At 37.4% G+C, this 23,218-nt stretch overlaps 1 protein-coding gene across 2 annotated transcripts in view; it reads left to right on the top strand.

Moving 5' to 3' along the window:
• Positions 1–2,430: 2,430 nt before the first annotated feature.
• Positions 2,431–23,218, top strand: part of LOC137278572 (uncharacterized) — a 78,051-nt gene continuing 57,263 nt past the window's right edge. For both annotated transcript variants that reach the window (XM_067811027.1, XM_067811026.1), the window contains exons 1-2: positions 2,431–2,511; positions 20,641–20,769. In XM_067811027.1, coding sequence (XP_067667128.1) covers positions 20,764–20,769 — 6 coding nt within the window. In that variant the 5' untranslated portion in view covers positions 2,431–2,511; positions 20,641–20,763. The remainder of the gene's footprint in view (positions 2,512–20,640; positions 20,770–23,218) is intronic.

Genomic DNA, 23,218 nt, shown 5'->3' with positions numbered 1-23,218 from the left:
TCATGTTTACAGTTATATCAGTGGCACAGGGCAACGTCATATGAAGCTGCCTTTGTGGACCAGTGTCTGCCCCCTCTCTGGACCTCGGCCTAGTGTCTGCCCTATGTTTTAACCTCGGTCTAGTGTCTGCCCTCTGCCTGAACCTTGGTCTAGTGTCTGTCCCTGTCTTGGCCTTGGTCTAGTTTCTGCCTCCTGTCTAAACCATGATGTAGTGTCTGCACCCTGACTGGACCTTGGTCTAATGTCTGCCCCCTGTCTGAACCTTCGTGTAGTGTCTGCCCCTGTCTGAGCCTTGGTCTGGTGTAAACGTCTTCTCAGGGCTTTGATCTAGTGTCTACACCGTGTCTTGACCTTAGTCTAGTGTCTGAGCTCTGTCGGAACCTTGGTGCAGTGCTTGCCCCTGTCTGGGGCTTGGTCTAGTGTCTGCGCCCTGTATGAACCTTGATCTGGGGTCTGTGCCCTGTCTGGCATAGGTGTAGTGTCTGCCTCTTGTCTGGACCTCGGTTTAGTGTCTGTCCTCAGCTTGAACTTTGGCCTAGTGGTTATGCGTCCTGTGTGGACCTTGGTCCAGTGTCTGTGCTCAGTCTGAACCTTGGTTTATTGACTGCTCCCCGTCTGAACCTTGGTCTAGTGTTTAGCTATCATTTAACCCATGTAATAATCAATAAATACCATAATATGCATTGTAAGACCGACACTCGTACAAATGGCTGTCTTGCGGCACCTTGCAATATCAATAAATGCCATCCAATGCGGTGAACATGCTCGACGTATGCTACTCAAAACAAATTAAACATCACCCACATGTGGAAGGTCGCGTGTTGCGAAATTCACCAGCCATGATAGATTAGCTATAGACATATGAAAAGAAATAAAAGTTGTTGGACTTCTGAATGCATACATGCATCTTAATTTGTATTGTCAAAGACCCGTATACCAGTGTTGCCGGGAGAGATATGCAACGACACTCATTTAGACATTCTAGAACTCCAGTATCAGTACAAATTTGTAAGGGTTGATATACTCGGCAAAATAGCTGTCACACTGCAACTGATCATGACTTGTTCAGGAAGGCTTTCGTTTGGCTGCCAAGACTTATCAATCAACGGCCGCAGTATTCCAGCGATATAAGCTAGAATTTCAACGCTCATTGCCTCCACAACCCATAATGCTCTCTCCAGCGAATATACCATCGAATACTTGTATTTTGTGGATCATAAATGACCATCAATGGCAGAATCTACTCAGAGTTTTCAGATGAAACCAACAATACGCACCTAATATATTGGCAGCTAATGAGCTGAACCAGTGAAGGCAAGGGCATGAATCTGGGCATTCCAGAACAGAAGCTGCCTGAATTTCGAGAAGAGTGCTATGTTTAGCTTCGAACTTTGTCACCTGCTGAAAGATGAATGATAAAACTGTAAAGATGTTGGTATAATGGACCGCTTCAGATTTGTGATTTATGATAATTTGGTTCACGTAGCAGTCACAGATATTCCAGCAGAAGCCTGTGAATGGGTTTGTAAATAAATCGAGCAGTAAATAAATCGTCAGTGTGTCTAAACAAACAAGTGGGCTCAAACATAGTGACTATTATACAGTTCTCTTTTCAGGCAAATCCAACCAAAAGCATGCATTAGGGTTCTGTCCCAGATATTTAGTTATTAATTGATTGCCTTTGTTCGACAACAGTACAGACTGAGTTGAGACCTAGCAAACCAGTGCTGGATATCATGAACAACTGACTGTAATGTCGAAGATCCTTTAGACTATGTTTGAGTTACCACTCGCCAAGCGATCACACATTTCTGTCAGTTCGAAATATACAATATACTAAGTCTGAAGCAGTCACTGCTTGGCGGAAAAAATGCCCATTTTTTTTTTTTTTTAATTGGTTCCATGAAAACAATTTGCACATGTCTGCTAGGTTTATGGTGTCGAGCTTGCGCAATTCACAAAAGGGGAACAGCCACGAACCGTACGTACCCAGTATTACAGAATTCACATCAACCAGGTCAAATTGTAATGTTTTAATTGAATTGTACCAATAATAATTATCATTGAAATATCAACTGGTTTGTTATGAAAAATATCATATATACGAGAAACTCAACTATATTTCATTGATCACTCTACAATCATGATAGTCCGACGTACTCAACGACATGTATGAAATTACTGATAGAGCTAGTGGCAGATGGAAATGTCTTACCAAAAAATTAAAAAATTAAAAAGTTAAAACGAGAGGATAATATGTTTTACTTCATAATTAAGGTATGTTTCGAACAGGAATTTATACGTTTTTTCGACGTAGCTGCACAACAGCTTGGTCGCGCCGACTCGCAGGCACCTGTTCCAAATTTATCGACTAGAACTCAGTACAGGCTTGGAGCACTTTATCGACCAGTTACGGCTTTTAAATATGGCGACCACCACTAGACAATGATAAATCCATGTGCAAACCTGTCAAAATAAGTTGTTTATACAGTTGTGATCACAGTGTTGCAGGTAATAACTATATTCACATATGCTTTATATTTCAATCTGGATGTTTGTGCATGTTGTAGTTACATATGTGATAGTTTGAACCACGAAACGTTAATGAAAACAGACAGTGTTTACCTAAATTCTGAGATTCGTCTGCTGTCAAATTTCTGACATTTTGACAACTGTTTGTTCTACAAGTCGATTATTAATGATATTTAGGCACCTTGTAAGCTTTGAGGATTGATCGTTTGGTCACCTTTTATATTTTATATCTGTACATGCACTATTTTTCAACATGTCGATGTTTGCTTTAATTTATTTTAAGGACGCTGCCAGGTTTGAAAAGGCAAAACATACAATTGAAATATATCCAATGTTTCATTATAGATACACATCATAAAAAAGCTTCAATTCTTATTTATTATTATTACTTATTTATGCTCTATGTTCTACACTTATGTCCCGCGGAGATATCTGAGGGGATTAATATTCAGCACACCATCATAAGTGTAGATGCAGATTGTGGATTTAAGTTTATCAGTGTCATAAAAGTCTGATCTGCAAGTTTGTTTTGATACCTCTCCTTGTAGACAAAACATTCATGTCAGAAACTGTTGTAATCAGTCAGTAAACACTGAAGGTATTGAGGTTGTGGTAAGAGTAAGCAAAGCAATCTGATCTCTCTAATTTTATCTCAACATTCTTGCATTTGTCATCAAATTGTTCAACTTTATCATCATACAATAGAATGTATATGGTGAATAGTTTGAGATACGTTGCTGGTTTGTAGTATTGGCAATGTTGGTCACGTAGGGCGAGGTAAAACATTGATAATCAGAAATATCACAAGCGGGAAGAATTATGGTGTTGTGGTAATAATTTAAATAAACTATTGTGATGAAAAATGGCTTTTAATTCATATACTACAAAAAGTTAATCTTCATTCATGTGCCACTTCTAAATTATGTTCAGAGCACTGTCTTAGTTTTGTATTATGTTTCTATGATATGCTAATGGTTTTTATTGTTTTTTGTTGACATGCTTGTACAATTTTAATGTATTTAGACCTTGTTTTAGTCATGCTGTGGCTGTAATACTGGCGCTGTGACTCACTGATCTAGTGTTAACAAATATGTTGTAACCTGGGAAATGTACCTTGTTAGCAGTGTTTATAAATCATATGTGTTATCATGAATATGGAACTGGTATTAGTCACGATATGACTGAAATATTGCCAGTGTTACTTTAAATTTCAACTCACTCACTCATGATAAATACATAAATGTGTCAAAACTCACTGTTCACATGAAATATGTTCATTTCATTCTGATCTTTTTGGTGAAATTTATTCCCAAAGTTACATTTTATATTTATCAAAAATCAATATTTCATAAATGACCATTGATCTCTATATCTGTGTTGAAAGCCTGTCCTACCTTCAATGCAAACGATTGTTGTTGTTTTATAAGGTAATTTATTTTATAAAGATTACTATTTATAGGACAAGTATATTGCAAAATAATTATGTCTAATTGGTAGAATATTCATATTCTTTGACCTTTTGTTTGCTTTTTTAAAACTCAGAATGTGTGAGTAGAGCATGTTCTAATTATTGATGAAATGGTGAAAGTTATCAATGAACTTGGATCATGAAAAGAAGTTCTGTCAACCAATCATTTCTTCTTTGCATAGCTGACCAATTAATGTTGAGAATCAGAAGATACATTTATATTATATTTGAACATATAAATCTCAAGCTATTGCTGATTTGTCACAGATAAATGTCAAATTATCGGTTGTTGATGAGGAAAGCACTGTCTCCTGGCAATTATCATTGGATCTCACAACCTGTATATATCTTTGTTCCATGCTTGTATTAAGCAATCAATTTCTGTGAAAAATGTTTGAACATGAAATGAGGGTGCTGATTTGTTATCACTGCTAATGGTATTTGTCTGCTGCAGCTGATATATGAAGGTACTGAACACTAGGGGCCAATTTGAAAACAGTGATATGCATGCTAAGTACATGGGCAATTATAATTATTTGATCAAAATGCACAAAATGATTCACAAGATAAATAAAAAGGAAGGATGTCAATCTTAGGAGACCTCTCACTGAAATATAGAAGTTCAGGACAGCCATATAACTTTATCCCTACTTACTTCTCATTAACTGGGAGTGGCACTTTAGAACTTTGGAAGTACAATATTGACAAATGGTTTGGAAATACAACTTCTTTATTTCATGAGTGCAATGCTTCAATACAGTTTCTTGTTGCTGGACAATGCAAGAATCTGTATTAAAACGCCACACACATGAAATAATGAAGTTGTTATCCATAAAGTTTGTCTAAACTTTATTGAACATTATCACAACAAAGTTTTTCGGGTTGTTATTTCATGAGTAGTATAGTGTGATCTTGTCAGTTCCTGGTCATTTCATCCCAAGTTATTGGCATTGTTAGATTGTTTAATCACAGTTCATCTCATCACAGTTAAAACTTGAGTGAACAGTTAAATAAGTCGACATTGAGTTACACATTTCATAAATAAATAATGATAAGTAATGTTTAATTGATACCTTTTAAATATTCAGGAAGTAAATTTTATCAGTAAATTGTTATTATACAATAAAATGGTTCTGGAATGCAGTTAAAAGACAGCTGTTACAGAATTTGAGAGACCTCTGTGGTAAGCCTTGAATACCGCTTAGCCTGAAGTACAGAGTCTTGGTTTTCAACAGACATACGCCCAGCGACAAGACATTTACAATTATCTCTGTCCACTCATTTCGCTGCCATTTCTCCATGCAGACCACATCGTTCCAGCCTTTCACATCTCAAAAGACCTGTGTCAACACAGAACAATTATGAAAGTTTGTCACATACAGAGAGCAAACGATGTCATGCATGACATCAGACCTGAGCATGCCAGTCTGTGTGTACTGGTTTCTCTGTGTTCCAGCATGCAGTCAGGAACAATAATGTCTTAGAAGCATGGCAAAGGTGGTTGAACAAGAAGTGTGGTGGCTGGATTGCCATTTTATGTTCTTGTGCCACTTTAGAGAAGTGGGGGTGGCCAAGTGAAACCCAAGTTCAGAATTGTCTTCTATCAAGAGACAATAGACAGAAATTCAAGAAGATCCACAAGAAGCATCTTTACCTTTGGGCACAGTACACAGACAAAGAACTCTCCTTGCTATTGTCACTCGATCCAGTACGGCCAATATGAACATATATAATTACTATCAGAATATGCTGTTTTGATACTTCACATAGAAGAATATAATACAGAAACAATTTTATAGTTGATAATGGTAATATGTTCTTGCTTGGAGTGAAACAGTATGGGGTGACCCAATGCAGGTGAAACTGTGGTGGATTGAATGTTTTTGAGGTGAAATGACCCGTTACTATCTTGTCCATGCCTTGAAATTCTGAAGATTCCATGACCAAATGGGAAAGCCATTGGAGGCCCAAAATTTGTGTCATACAATTGCATACTTGCTGCAAAGTGACACTATGGTGTAGCAGATTGCATGTTTTCCCAGGTGGAAAAGGTTTGGTAGTTCATTTACTGAACAAAACAATTGTTAGCCAATTCAGTGATAATTGTCATGATCTGTGTTGGAAGCTCTGGCAGATACAATTCATTGATCAGTCTGTACAACAGCAGTAATATTTTCCATGACAACTTGTTAAGAGTGCACGAGATACAGGTATGGTCATACTGTTAGAATTATTTGGATTTGCAAGAAGGTGATACAGATTACTGAAGGTTATTGTTTTGATACGATGCAGAAACATATATTTTACTATGAATGCCATATTTCAATTTTGTACTTTGATGCAGAAGTGTCATAAGGTCTACCAGCTAAGCATCTTTGGTCAACGATGCCTGGGTTGAAAACATTCTAGGGCTTCAGTCTTGCCATGCTCTAAGGCCCACATAACATGTGACGTTTCCTTAGGCAAGTGACTTTGTTAAGAGGTATGCCTTTGTTCACCCAGTATCAAAAGGGTACTATTGAAATGTTGGTGATTGTTGACCTTCTAGTGTAAGAGCTTCAAGTACACTTCCCAAGGAGCTGAAATTTGAATATGTGTTAACACTGTAGCACTGTGACGTGTCAACCAAGTCAGCGAGCCTGACCACCCGATCCTGTTCGTCCTTTTATGGCAAGCATGGGGTGCTGAAGGCCTATTCTACACCGGAACTTCACAGGTTGCTGGCTATGGAGAGCAAGGGGAATAGGCCATGTGTACTCCAGTCTGCTGGTGTTGGTGCTGCTGTTGCTGATGGAGACTGTTTCCAGAGACTGCTTTCAGTCTGTCTGGATTGGTCCAACTGCCCTCAGGAAGAGACAGGGAAATATTGCTATGTTAGTGTCTGAAGCACATTGTGCTTATGACACTCTCATTATTCATTTGAGTTCAAGGATCAGAAATTACTGAAATAATGCATACATGCCACCAAAAAAAACCACAAACAATATTAAAACACAATTATCAGTTATTCATGACTAGTAATATACATTGCTGACCATGAAAAAAACCAGATAAACTAAATAATAAGCTTTCAATCGCAAATCAAAAGTGCAATATTTTGTACTTGGGTTTACTTACCTCGAAACGAAATACCCTGGTAACCAAACCCAGTCAGAGCGAGTGGTTTTGCATGCAAGCGTAACAAAGTCTTTCACTGGCTGGTTCATTTGCCAATACCTTTAGGGCTTATTGTGTGTACATAGAGATGATATGGTTGACTGTCATTTTAGAAGTATGGTGAGAAATAAGAAAGTAAGATTCTTTGTTGATCATAACTTCTTTTATTGTATATGATGCACCATTTCGGTATGGATTCATATACTGTTGTCATGCAAGAGTGAAACAATAAATGAATTCAAACTGAAATGTAATAACATAAACAGTAGAAGAAGTTGTTATCCATAAAGAATGTGTATAGTGATGTTTTGCAGGGAACTGTTGTTCATCCAAGTACAAACAAACAAAGCAGGACTTGAAACTGACAGTCTAAGTTTACAATAGTTTCCGTCTGATCCAGTCATCTGAGAAAAACAGATGCAGTTTTTTAGCAACCCACAGACATAATAACATGTCACGTGTACTAGAATCACACCAGCCTGTGTGTGTAATTACATAATGTGAACTCTGGTGCAAGATCCATAAATCAATGTATTTTGTTTATTGTGTATAGCCTGATAGGTGTTAAGTTCAAATAGCATGTGGTGAATGACTTGTGTATTGCATATTGTCATTAGCAGACAGGGAGGCAAACACATAGTCAGTGAAACTTACTGTGAGATTTGCCTGTGACAGAGACTGCTTATCAGAATCAACATTTTTTCTTTAGTTCCATAGACATGTATTAAAACATTTTAGTTTTCAAGCTGAAGAGTTTTTAACAATGAAATTAGTATTTCTAATGCTACAATTTCTTGAGAACATGGCTTGCAAATCTGCAACCAAGTATGGGACCAGTGTCTTTTTATTATTGCAGACCTAAGATGCTCATAATCACAAGAAACATCTCTTGTTCTCCGACTTTGACCACAGCGATAATCTTTGCATGCATCACTTGTTGTGTTTTTATGGATCATCTTCACGGTTCAAGCTGCATGAACCCAGTCACTTCACATGCGCTATGGGTGCTGCACAGCACATCTGTTGAAACCACTTTTCACACCAGCACTGGAATAGAATTAGTGAATCGTTTTAACTCTGATTTCGCAAGTTCTTTTTCATCGCAGTACTTTTCAACTACTTGTAATTTGTTACTGTAAGTCCATAATGAAAGGTATCAGAATCTGTTGTGTTTTGTGTTGCATGTGACCTCTAAGTGTTTTCTGCTAAATCTAATTGTCCGTTGACCACCAGTCTGACATAATTTGAACTGTTTGTGGAGTGCAGACAAGTGTCGCATACTGAACTGGTTGCTTAGTGACTGTTTACATGCTCCTCAGTGTAGAAATAGCCTGATTCATAGCTGGATTGTACAGGTGGATGGTGACAAATAAGAGTTGAATGCTTTATAGATGTGCTTAGAAACTTGTGTGAGAAAAGTGTTAGGGCCCCTACCCTCCATTACTTGTTGAAAGCAGTGACTAAGGGCTTTGTAGCAGATGACTTGTTGACTTTGTAAATTGCATATTATCATGCGCTGATGGTATGAGCCATTGCTCATGATGACAGCAGGTTTGACTTCTCAAGACATAGCATTGTCCATTGTCAGAGTACTGCTGAGTGTTGTAGGAACATCTCCAAACAATCAGAACTAAATACCCTTATACACTCTGTCTGCTCAGCTAGCACAGAAGTAAAATTATCTGTGTCCAGATCTATTCTAAAATTGATGATGAAAGATTATCACAAGCATGAAAGGTTATATGATTTTAGCAGCATACTTAATGATACTTTGAAATGTACAGCTGATTGCTCAATAGATGGTATTGATGCTGTCTGTGAGAAGAAAAATAGATTGTGGCACCAGCCAATGGAACTTGTCATATGAACTAATAGCAGATATTTAAGTAGGTGATGGGACTTGTCTGAATTTAATTTTCCATTGGCGATGACGGTAAGTGCTTTGATAAAAGATGTCGAGTATGTGAAGCCTTCCTGAACTGTGAGAGAACTGAATATTTGCCATCATCATGATATTGGCTGTTGGTTGACATTAATGTCAAAGTGCTGTACAAACCAATGAGTGGAACCAGAGATTGTCATGGCATGTGCTCATGGTTTGTTTAACTTGAGCATGTTGAAAATTAATTCCCAGAATAAAGACAATAACCTGTGGACATTATGATGGAAATTATTCCAACATGCTGCAAGTGGTAGCCAAGTTTCAAAAAATGATTGTGTTATGTTGAGGTTATAATTAGGTTTCCAAGTAGGGGCTTTGTAGCCCAAATGCATGAATGATCAACACTTGTAGGTAACTGATAATTTTGTTTGGTCATCGCTAGCAGAAAGCACTGACTCTAACAGAGTCCAGGTAATTAGCGATCACTCTTGAGCAAATGGTCAGTTAGGCCAAATCTCTTCCTTAATCTGAACAATATGATTTTCCAGAGGCATTATTGGATATTTCTGTATTATTACTTAGTGTAAGCATGCAGAAGTAATGGGAATTTCTGCCCAATATTAAAATTTTAATGGGATACTTTGTTTTTCAATGGGTAAAAATCCCCAAGTCCCTGCTCAAGGTAATCCCTGGGTAATACATATTCCAGTTTGCTATTCTTAAAGGTCACATGCAACAAAAAAATCAAACATAATTAAAACATATTTATCACTTATCCATGACATATAATATACATTGCTGCTTTTAAAAAAACAAATAAACAAAATTATAAGCGTACAATTGCGATTCAAAAGTGCAATATTTTGTACCTGGGCTTACTTCCCCCGAAACAAAGCCCTCGGGAGACCGAACCCAGTCATAGTGGGTGGATGTGCACTCAAGTGTAACGATGGCTTCCGATTGGCTGTTTCATTTGCTGATATGCTGAGGGTTCATTGTGTGAACAGAAAGATGATCTGTTTGATGGGCATTTTAGAAGTATAGCGAGCCACAAGAAAGTAAGATTCTTTATGCATAACAACTTTTTGTGTATTTGATGCGTCGTTTCAGTATGGATTCATATACTGTTGTCAAACAAAATCACATACACTGAAAGAAGTCGTTATCCATGAAGAATGTATATAGAGATGTTGGGTTTTGAAAATACATGTTCTCTGAATTTGCGTTCGATCCACTCAAAAATCATGTCAGTAGAGATGGTAAACTACTGCGTGGCTGGAATCTGTCCAAGTACAAAGCATAACTTGAAACTGACAAGAGTTTGCACCAGTTTCCGTCAGATCCAGTCATCCGAAAAAAATGAATGTAGTTTGTTTGCAACCCACAGACATAAAAACATGTCATATGTATCACACGTGCCTAATTACATAATGTGGCAGAGACGGGACTCGGGTGCACGAGTCATAAATCAACTTATTTTCTTTATGTCGTTTAGTCTGATAGGTGTTAAGTTCAAATTGCACGTGGTCAATGATTGAAGCTGTGTACTGCATGTTGTCTTTAGCAGACAGGCAGGCAGACATATAGGTGTGAGTAAACCAGACACTGAGCTTTCTCTGTGACGGAGACTGCTTACCACAATCAACAAGTTTTTTGCGTAACAAATAGATTATTTAATTGTTTGTGTATACAGCCAAGATTAGACTACTGCTCACGACCTCTGACGCGGGGCATGCGTACTGTTTCAAGCTCCGCGAACCTATTCACTGCGCATGCGTTATGGACGCAGCGCAGCACAGCTGTTGAAACCAGTTTTCCCCCCAGTGCTTGGGGGAATTTAGTGAAACGTTTGAGCTCCGATTTCACGGGCTTTTTTTTCATCGTGTTTTTTTTTAACTTTATAGGTTGAACTGGCATTTTTGATGATTTGTTTCGGTAAGTGCATACCGAAAGGTACCAGAATCTGCAAAGTTGTGTTTTACGTTGCATGTGACCTTTAAGAAATGAAATCCATTTTTATCCCAGACGAGGTGTCGACTATATCCCCGCGGCATGTAATGTCGTCTGTCCATCTGTCTGTCCCCCATCCGTCTGTAATCATTTTGTTTCCTGAGCATAACTCGGATTGTGTTTTTCCATGGAACATTTTGGTGTTACTCTAGTGGTGGGGCGGGCTTTGTTTCCGGAGCTTAGCTCAAAAACCGTTCAATATTTTTCTGCAAGAGTTGGTAGATATGTGTGGCAGGCCCTAAAGTGGTGCCTTTTGGTATTTACAGGTTTTTGTGATTTGTTATTTTCTGGGTTTCCATGGAAATGTTTCAGACTTAGTCTCAAAATGGAGGTATGTGCTTCGTTTCCGGAGCAGAACTTAAAAACCATTGAATATTTTTCTGCAAAACTTGGTAGACATATCAATCAGAACCTAGCGCGGTGCCGTTTGCTACTTACAGGCTTTTGTGATTTCTTAGTTTCCCGGTTTCTATAGAAGCGTTTTGTACTTAGTCTCAAAAGTGAGAGATGTGTTTTGTTTCCGGAGCAGAACTCAAAAACTTCTTAATATCTGTCAGTGTTTCTTGGTAGATATGTGTGACAGACCCCAAAGTGGTGCCTTTTGCTATTTACATGTTTTTCTGATTTATTATTTTCTCCGTTTTTATGGAAACTTTTCGGACTTATTCTCAAAATGGAGGGATGTGCTTCGTTTCCGGAGCAGAACTCAACAACCATTCAATATTTTTCAGCAAAACTTGGTAGATATATCAATCGGAACCTAAAGTGGTGCCTTTTGCTATTTCCAGGTTTTAGTGATTTATCATTTTCTCAGTTTCCATGGAAACCTTTTTGACTTACTCTCAAAAGTGAGAGGTGTGTTTCGTTTCCGGAGCAGAACTCAAAAACTTCTTAATATCTGTCAGTAAATATGTGTGGCAGACCCCAAAGTGGTGCCTTTTGCTATTTACAGGTTTTTATGGTGTATTATTTTCTCGGTTCCATGAACATGTTGCTGACTTCGTTTCCGGAGGACAGCTCGAAAACCATTTCATATCTTTCAAAAGATCTTGGCAGATATACGAGACAGATCTTGAAATGGTGACTTTTTCTGATTACAGATATATGGCACTTATATTTTTCATGAATTCCATGGAAACAATTCAGACATGGTCTAAAAAAAACAATAAGTAACTGTCAGATGATTTGTCCTTTCAAATATGTGGGGACCGGGGCGATATGTCATCTTCTGATGACTCTTGTTATACCATGTAAGGCTCAAAATTAACAGACGCTAATGCACTGGATGTGTTAAATTTAGTAAATAAAGGTCGACATATTAGTGTTCTTGTTGATTTAAATCAGAAAAATTATGAAAATTGTCATAGAAAACATCATCAATCGTACACAGTTTGGAGTTACTTTCCTTTATTTATTGACAAGTAATGGAGAATTTCAAGTATAAAATCCTCAGAACTTTTAGCCAATCACATGCTTAGCTTGGGATTTTCTGATTCAGCGATTGCAGACCTTATCAACCATGTGCAATGTACAGGTTTTTGTGATTTATGATTTTCTCGGTTTCCATCGAAACGTTTAGGACTTAGTCTCAAAATGGAGGAAAGGGCCTCATATCCAGAGCAAAACTCGAAAACTATTTAATATCTTTCAGCAACACTTGGCAGATATTTGAAGCAGACCACAAGGTGGTGCCTTTTACTATTTACAATGTTTTCGCATTTTTATTTTCCCTGGTTTTCATGGAAACAATTCTGACTTAGTCTCAAAATGGAGTGATACGCTTCGTTTCCAGAGCACAACTTGAAAACCATTTCATATCTTTTAACAGATCTTGGCAGACATGTGAGACAGATCTTGAAGTGGTGCCTTTTGCTGTTTACAGATATATGGCACTTATATTTTTCATGACTTCCATGGAAATGATTCAAACTTAATCTAAGAAAACATGAAGTAACTGTCAGATGATTTGTCCTTTCAAATATGTGGAGGCTAGGGGATATGTCATCTTCTGATGACTCTTGTTCATATTACTGAAAAAATATGACCAGCGAATCTGTTAAACAAGAAATGAAATTTGCTGTGTAAATATAAAACTGTGATGAAGCTTAACACTGATGTAAACCCTGCCACACATTTACATTGATCTGAATAGATGTGGCAATAAATTAACACAAGGGTGTCTTATTGTTTATGTTGTAGCTTATGTTCTTACAAACTTCACTTGCTCATCTGTATGCCCATTTGTATGCTCATCTGTAGACTCATACATCACTGTTACTTTTGATAGAACAGATTCCATTCATGTCATGTTCAGGAGCAATACCGATCTGGGAGATACAAAGTCATTACCAGGAATATCTGGGTGTGATGTTATGCTTTTCATCATGTTCACCACTTCTGAAAGCATCTCCTTTGGTCTAGTGCATAGTTTTATCATTATTCAAATGAAATTTTGCAAAAAGTAGTATTCTTAGATGTAGATGTGAAAATAATATGTGTGCGTCTGTGAGCAGTGATGAGGTAATTTCTTTAGTGCCACCAGTGTACCTTGCCAAACTGTGAACTTTGCCAGACTTGGACCATAGCCAAAATATTCATGAAAAACAGAAGTAAATCAGCACAGATCTTATTCTGTATTTTGTCATAGTACCATTACATGTTCACAGTTTGCTGTAGGACTCTAGTAGTCATCTGTGGGCATGTGTAGTACAAAGAGGTTTACTGGGTGTTCAGTAGCTGCCTAGCGGTACTACCTGTACCAACATCAGTTTCAAACATTCCTGTATCAGCACAAAGGTGGGACAGTCTGTGCAAATAGACCTCCTCTGGCATTTCTCCCCCTTGTCTGGGGAGGATACACTTAGAAATCTCCTCCTCCTGTGCATCCTGCAGCCAACAACAGTGAAGGGGAAAACACAGTTGAGGATGTGACACATGTTGATAAGGCAGGAATGATTTGCAACTGTGAACACCTGCAGAGGTTGCTCTTGTGTTTATCATCCCAATAGGCATGGCTTGATGTCACACTTGCATGTTATCTCCTGGGGAAGCCTAGATACAGCATGGGTATAATTACTTCCTAATGCTTCTTGATCATTGTAATGTCATGAGTTGCCATGGGTTGACAATCAAATGACATCACTAATCTCCATGCCATTGAAGCTGTTTCCTGAACTGTTTAGCTCAAAAAGACACTGGTTCACAAATTGGAAAAGTTGAAAAACTGATTTTGGATAGCATGCATATTCTCACTCATATGTCTTATCATTATCATATATGTCATCACAGGGTATTGAAATACTCAACAGTTTAAAGACTTAGCATGTATTAAAACAATGTATTCAAATGTTTGAGGAAATACAGTCAGAATAACCAGTAATAAAGTTGAAGTAGCAGAATGAAAAATAAGAACTCTTTATTTTCTTTTAGTGGAAACACTTTGGAATTTCAGCAAAAATGGCTATGTATAATGGCAAAATACTGTTCAGTTGACATGCTTAAAGATATGATATTGTGATCATCTGTGAAACTTTATTCGACATCTCTGCAGAGAAAATATATATTCCTAAAAAATACATTCTTTAATGTATTACCCTTATTTTGATTTCGTGTAGCAGCATCTAATTGAATTCATTCCCTTGTTCCTCTGTGAGGCAGACATTGGTCATGTTTTCTTATAGATACAGCCAGTGATTATAACTTACTGCAGTATCAGCTGAATTCAGTATGTATTGCATTCACATACAAAACATGATCTGTATTAAGGGTAGAGCTTTGTTACTAATTGACACTAAATTTTACAACAAATACCTATCTTCATTGATCTTTATTTGTTAAACAAGGTAGATCAGCAGTGCATATACACATGTTTGTTTTCTGACTGTCATTATTAAAATTCAGTTGAATTATCCAGCATCAATAGTTCTGTGGTAATGAGTAGGTAGTGCCAGACATAATGTCAGCAATCAATAATCTAGTCATGGGTTGTGGACATGATGAAGGCTAAATCACAGGTCATGTTACAATGTTATTAACTGTTATTGGTTCTATTGAGTGTGTTCAGGGAGGCATGGCAATGTTAAAATTTATATTCATCTTCTTTATTGACCATACAGGGTGACTAGGGACTCTTTGGTGCCCAGTTGCATGAGTCCTCCATGCGTTGGACTTATTAGAGCTGATTACAGATGATCAGGTCATCAGCCTGGGGGATTGCGCTGATTAGGTGTCATCATGACACATTGAACTGAACCATCCCTGATGCTTTCACTCACATGTTTGTATGATATAGGTTTGATTATTTCCCAGCTTCCTCGATCATTCAGCTTCACTGCCTCCATGTTCCTGCCAGACACGTCTATATATATGTGCACCTCAGCTGTCACAGATACAATAATAAGTATGATAATCAAGGCCTGAGTAATTCTGGTTAATTTGTGACAAATTAATTAAAAACATGCTGAAGTTAGTATGTGGGATTCATTAGTTGAAGCAGTTCTGAATTCAAGGCCTGAAGTATGGGCATTATAAGTGTTTCAGATAAAAGAAAATGTTTTCAGCATTGGATAATATGAATTATGATGCATGTTCAGCTGTATTGGAAATGTTCAGACATGAGTGGAATGGAGAAAAACTCCTATCTCAATATTTGTATTTCAAGCCCAATATAATGGATGTATTTCTGTGTATTGATTTTGGTGCTAGAATTTGATTCCAGCCCAATAGAGAATACATTGATGAAATTTCCACTAGTGTGCCCAGGTTACTATGTAATGACGGCAGTGGTGAGCACCTGATTAACAGATTGTTCCCATTCACAGAGTGCAGGACTGCTTGTTACATGGTGGCTGTAGTTGGAGAGAATTCACATCACCATTACAAGGTGTTGTTGGCATGGGATGGTGACACCCAATATGTCAGGGCAGCCAAGATGCTATCTCAAACATCCTGTGGATTTCCTGGAATTGGTTTGAGAACTTCTTTTCTTCCTGGCTTATCTCGCCTCAAGAAAGGGATATTTATAGCTTGAATGTTGTGATATATTCTTTACATTTAATGTCGCTAGGAGAAAACGTTTTTAGTGATGCAGCCATGTAAATTGTTTTGTACAAATTTAATGGCAGTGTTGGAGGAGATGAATGTGATTTGCTTTCCATATTGTTTGGGAAGAAGGTTCCTATGTAGTATTCATCTCCATCTATCGGCACAAGGAAGTTCGGGGAATTATATGTAATAATGCTGCTAGAGATTGTCCAGAAGATGCTGAAGTCATATATTGTTGTTGTAACTAGCTGTTAAACATAAAGCATTGCTCTTTAGAGGAAACGTGTTTCTTTGCCATTTAAATTTAATGATTGTACAGACATTTTAAAACTGCATCAGGTCATGGTGTCAGATGATTTTTATGCCTTCCTGTGTAGTATTCCTCACTGATCAGTCGCCAGCTTATTGTTCACCATCTTATAGTTGACACTGCAGTTTGTGTTCTTTGATTATTATATATATCATCGTGATGTAGCCATCTTGAATTTGAAAATGTTCATATTGCCATCATGATGTACTAGCACTATCACCATGATGATCAGTGTTATATGTTGAATTATATGCCCTTGGCTGTTTAACAGCCCTGAGGAACTAATTACTGCCAGCCTCGGTGCAGTTTGTATCTTTGTTCAATCTTCATCCAGTCATGTGTGATGAGTTGACACTGCACAACCATGATTTAAATATCATTGATTCTTACCAAGTAATCAAATGATTTTTCATCAAAGTAGCTGATACATGTAAGACAACCTATGTTGTGTTATGAATGCATACTAATTACAACGATCCTATCTTTATGGTGTGATTGGTCTCAAGCAAACTACCAGTATCATTGTAAGGTGGTCAGGCTTAGTAGTTGATGGTGGGTCACTGTGACCCAATGCTGTAAAGAGTTGATCATGATATCTATCATTGATTTGTATGGTCCAGACCACACACCATTCAGCAATGATTTGCATTCTTTGTACTATTAACTATAAAGTGGATGTGATAGAAATCTGAGTGAAGGTATGGGGACAACAGTTAATTTCACTGAAATTACTATACAGACAAACTATTGGAAAGAGTTCAGATTTGATGGGTTAGAAAGATTTCGGTGACAGTCTCAGGTGATGTCATCCGTTTGTTTTTATGAGATACAGCATGAAGGTAGTCAATCATGTTCAACAGGAAAGCTGTCAGATTAATCCCAAGTTTAGCAACTTTTTAAAGAGCATAATACACAAAACTATAGAGTTACACCTCCAAGATGTATTAAAGGTCACATGCAACCAAAATACGAACATAATTAAAAACAATTATCACTTATTCATCGACATGTAATATACATTGGTGATTGTGACAAAACAAATAAACAGAATTATAAGCATACAATCACGAATCAAAAGTGCAACATTTTGTGTTTGGGTTTATTTATCTTGAAACGTGGCACCCGGGAGATTGAACCCAGTCAGATCAGGTGGGTGTTCCCTCAAGTTTAACAAGGACTTTCATTGGCTGGTTCATTTGTCCAAGCACTTAGGGGTATTGTGTGTATAGAGAGATTATCTGTTTTGATTGGCATTTTAGAAGTATGGTGAGCAATAAGAAAGAAAGATTTTTATGGATAACTTCTTTTATTGTATATTATGCAATGTTTCGGGATTGATTCATATACTGTCGTCAGGCAAGAGTTAGCCCCAAAATCTGTGAGCCATCTTATAATATACCATTATGGTTCTTTTACGAACCAGGGCTGCGTTTCACAAAAGCCTCCTAAATTTAGGAGGTCGTAGCCTATACAACCTTGTTTACGGCCCTCTTCCGACCTCCTTTAGAACCGTTTCACAAACACATCGTATCACATGTAAAACTTTGTGTACCACAGGGCCCCAAAATCCATGTCGTACATCGTCTAAGGGGTACTTTGTTGCATAGCAACACATACAGCGAAACCAAACAAGCATCTGCGTATCTTGTTACTCCCAACGTATTTCAAAATAAGAACACAATTTCAGTAACAATTCAACTGTCATGTTTTTAATTGAAAGTACAGTTTATCGTATCATAATAATTGGATTCTCTCACACAGTTCCATTAAAAATTACAAAATAAAATGCATAAATCATTTCCATTAATATTATCAGCTTACGTTTAAGGTTTGAATTAATTGCTGTCCATTAACCTGTTCATATAAAACTGCAGTATTAGTCCCAATGTATTGAATATTATACGCCAGAGGAACTAAAGCTCATGTTGCCGTCATGACTACGTTTGATCTACTTACTCTTGTCTAAAGGTTTAAATATGGTCCGCTACTCTAAGTGTGTCCATCTCTTTCGCAACTTATATTCAACCAATCAAAAACTTTCAAAGAATAAAAGTGTATGCCCCATATCCATTTATTATGTGATATTGACCAAGGCTGAAGGTAGATTACTGAAATTGGTTTCATGAAAACATATCTAGACCATATGCAAAATATACATCATAGTAGTAGTGTCATGAGAAGCAATTGTATTCACTCTTGTTCATCTGACCTTCACCTCAAAGAAATGCCCTAATATGTACAATGTTGACGTATGATTTCACAACTGATGACCGATTTCTTACAAAATGGCGGCTTTGCTGACAAGGGTACACAGGATTTTGCAAGGACTTTTCCCTAGATTCAGGGATCGTTTGAACATAAATATGAATATAAATTGTAAGTAATCCGAATGACTCTGACTATCTGTGTATTGTTATATGTTTTCATCGGTTTCATTGTGAGTAAGAGAAGAAGCCAGAAATGCTGATACTTACAGTTGTTGTTTTGCGTGATTTTGCTTCTGTTATGGTGTCACACTGTACAGAAATTTTGACAGTTGCTTATGAAGCATCTAATCTTTTCATTGTATCTATTTTTAATTTCTCCTTACCTTCTATGATACTCTTTCTATGTATGAAGGTACTGACCCACTCAAAGCAGTAAATAGCCGATTTAATGTCGGAAATTTTTCATAAAGTGGTACACATTCTAAAATCGAAATTTGTGTTTGTTTACATTTCATACTAGCACAGTCTTTGTTTTCACAACCAATATGGTTCGTTTCATTTTGTCTAGAATGTTGGTATTGGTGGCAAAGACTATGGAATATTTGTGATGTAATAGATGTCTCAGTACTGGCTACGCGAAACAAGATTTTGTAGAGACTGTCCAGTATGGTGGAAAATGCACTTAAGCATTCGTGTGAGTATATTTTCGAAAGCATCTCAACCGATACTAGATTCAGCGAGTCAGCGTTTCAGATTTATCATTGTAACATCATGAAAAACTGATATCAGTGATCGTAAGCATATTATTTTTTAAATTAAATAATCATAGTAATTATCCAATTTTCGCATTTGAAGTCATACTGTATACCAGATAATGCTGTGAATCATGATTTCGTATTGTGTCAAAAATGGTGGGTCTCAGAATTTCTCAGACCTCTCTAATCACTTGCAGTACCATAGTCGTTGACGTCATCTTTGACAGGTCAATCGGGGTCTTAAATTTGGGGCTGTTTATGACAGTGTAAATGTAAATGTTCTTTGTGAAACGGGGTAAAAATGGAAGAGGTCTCCGGCCTGCTTTATGAGGTTGAACCAGTAAGATGGCTTTGTCAAATGGGCCCCAGTATCTTCCACGCTGAAGATGCCAACAGACTTGTTTTATAAAAAAATAGCTAAATTTCTCGTTGTCTCTTTTTGTATAATGCCTACCAACTGTGTCTCTCTGAATTGGTTTTTAAGATTAGAGTTTTGTTTTTGCAGACATTAATGGTTATATATGGTTGTCCTTGCAACATTTTATAGATTTTGATCTGGTTTTGCTCAGACCTAGCATAAGTTACAGTGTTGCTGTATGTTTAATTGTGACATTTATCAGTCAGGAATGTGACATTTATGTTCAACATAGTACTACATTGAACATTCTGTGGACAATGGAGAAGGAAAATGGGGTGTGCAAGCGTCAAGATGCCTTGATAACTGGAGGAATGAAATAATATTTTGAAAAACAACTGGTATTGCAACATGCTTAGAATACTTGTTAAAGGTGATGGTAAAGAAATAGTGACAATATGGAGCATATTTTTATGCAGTTCACTGAATGCAACCTTGTGCTCAGTGAACAAGCAAACAATGATTGCTATGATTCTTTTTCTGTCAGTTTTGTAAGGTTCTACTTTGTAGAAAAATTGAAACATTAAGAACTGGTTCAAAATTATGTTTATATAAAATGCTCTTAGTCAGTGAGGACTGCTATCATCAGATATCTATTGTCTTCAGAATAACTGAACAGTCCCAAATGTCATTCACTCAAATTTGAACCATTCACTCAACTGTTCCTCATCCATTCACGCAGCTGTAAACTTCGCTTCATCCATTCACTCAGCTGTAAACTTCGCTTCATCCATTCACTCAGCTGTAAACTTTGCTTCATCCATTCACTCAGATTTGGACATTGCTTCATCCATTCACTCAGATTTTAACTTCGCTTCATCCATTCACACTTGAACTTTCTCATCTTTGAATCTTCTTTCAGTTACAACAGATCAACAAGTGCGCAACATTTCCAAGTGAATACGACAAAGGCAGTTTCCACTATGCTCCCCTCCAAGCACGGTGGTGGAACAAACAGTCTACATTCTAATTCCGTGTGAACCTAATGCAGGTAGTGTCGGTTACTCTTCGTAATGTACATACACTCTGAACAAAGACATTGTAAAAAAGTGTGAATGACGACTTGGTCAGCGAATATGGCGAATATGTTGTAAGACAGTCCAACATACAAAATAAATCTGATGTTGTCTTGGTTGGCAAACCAGCACTATTTGTTGTAGTGTGCAGTACACCATGCATACCACAGTGGTCATGCCTTTAAAGTGATGGCTTTTGGGCAAGGCGAACAAACAGGGCTGCAACAGTTGGTTCGATATATTGAAAATAGAATCTGACACATTAGTTTCAAATTTTATAACCATTATCACTATTCCGATTCAATGTTTGAATATCTGTTTAAATTATTTAAACACAGCAAAAAAGTAATTTTGAGTCTATGTCAAAATCGAGCAGTTTTGGGTGCTGAATTGAGGCAAAGCATGATTGGTTTGATGAAATGAAAATTATCGTTGTTAGACATTGCCAAGTTGATCATGGATTTCATGCTACTAAAAGAATGACTCACTCAAACTTTGAGAGTTAATTGAATCTGATGTATTTACATGTATGGCGAAGCAAACGAAAAAGGATCGAGGGTCAATTGAGGTACTGTATGAACAACCATGGGGCATTATAACAGTCTCACATTGCCCTGGGTTAATACTATGTACAAAACATAAAAAACCTTAACTTCAGCAGCCCAAGATATAATCAGAATATCTGAATCATAACATTCATAAAATGTTTGAATTAAATAATGGAAATAACCTGGTTATGTTTCATTATTGGGAATGGGACTTTGGTTCCTGTTTTACTTTAGTTTACCCTTAACTTATCACCCATGACAGAATAACCAACGAAATATGAAAGCATCATCTGTTTCATAGCTTCTTTTGCACTGTATGCCTCACTGAATCATGTATATCATAAGTCTGACAGATAGTTGGCCTTTCTGTGTCTTTTGTCAGTGATCTGTGTTAAATGGATAAGCCTTGTATCTGCTGGTAATCACTGAGCCAGTCTAAACAATTTGGCAGCCATGTATATTTTCCTACTCATTCTGCAGCTCTTGACCTTATGGAATGCTGCTCCAAGTGACTTGGATGTCACTCAACAGAGGTCAAGAAAGGGGCAAGAAGCCGTAATCATTGGCACTGGCATAATGTTGCTTTCTTGAAATAACTTGCATGGTCTTAAAAACAGCAGATGGAAATAAGAAAATACAGCATAAAAGTCCTGGTAGTTTCTGTACAGCCTGGTAGTTTCATACCTAGCTGTGGTATGAGATGGTACTTATTGTTTCCCGTCCTTGTGCTCTGCAATAGGTATATACAAGAAAGAGTAGAGGGCTTGAATTCAATCAGTATACCAGTCTAAGTAAACTTATCCTCAGTACTTTTTGTTACACTCCACTACTGAGTCAAACAAAACCTTATGGGAGGTCACGTCAGGTAACCATGGAGACTGACCAATCAGAACACAGCTTACCAAATCGCGGAAGTGGACATTCACACATACCTTTGTAAATTTTTATCTTGAAAAGGTTCGGACCCGAATGATTTCAAATGCTATTTAATGTGTGATAGCTTCCAGGTGATGCACACGGTGCACATTACAACCATCACAATGGTGAGTAAACAGTCGTTGAAAATAGTGTTTTGGGCAATATTCAAGGATGTCATCTTGTGGAAATATTACCTAATAGTAAGCATGTCAACAGAACCCCAAAGCGTAAATACTGCAGGTCAAATAACTGTGTTATATGCAGATTTTTGTTTGTGAAGAGATCTGTGTCAGTGGCCTGAATATTTTGAAAGTACCTCCGATCCCTAAATTGTAGCCGTTGCCTGGTTGGTTAAATATATTTATCCATCTCATGTTTGAATGGACCGTCATTGGTCGCTCAAAGGTTACCTGACGTGACCTTCTAGGTTTTGTTAGACTCAGTGGTGGAGTGTAACGAAATACACTGAGACTAAGTTTACTTAGACTGATCAGTATACTGAATCTGTATGGGGTAACTGTATGTTAATGTAGGTAATGTTATCTCTGACATTGGATCACATTGGGGTAGCTCTTTCACACCAGCATGAAACTGGACTTGTATAAGCAGTCACACACCCATAAACATGTACATGCAAGTCACTGTGGAAGTGCAAGAGTCTTAATGTTTAACATATGACAGTGGATGTAGATGTCCATAAGCTAGTGCATGGTGCCATGGTGCCCAGCATGCAAGCTGCTACGGGTAGTGCAGGAGTACATCTCTGTAATATCAGTGGATATTGATGTCTGAACCAGTTTAAGATGATCATCAGGTTCCTGTGGAATGGTCTATCTTATTTTTGTAATGATCACAAACATAATTTTCTCATTCTTATTGACATGAAGCTTTAATAAGAAAGAGTTTCAACATTCCCAGTTTTCTTCATTATTCATAATTAACTGTGAATCTGTCCATT

Source organism: Haliotis asinina, chromosome 3, assembly GCF_037392515.1.
Source record: "Haliotis asinina isolate JCU_RB_2024 chromosome 3, JCU_Hal_asi_v2, whole genome shotgun sequence".
Lineage (NCBI taxonomy): Eukaryota > Metazoa > Mollusca > Gastropoda > Lepetellida > Haliotidae > Haliotis > Haliotis asinina.
The sequence above is the reverse complement of the archived record's forward strand: the minus strand, read 5'-3'. Positions and strand labels throughout refer to the sequence as shown.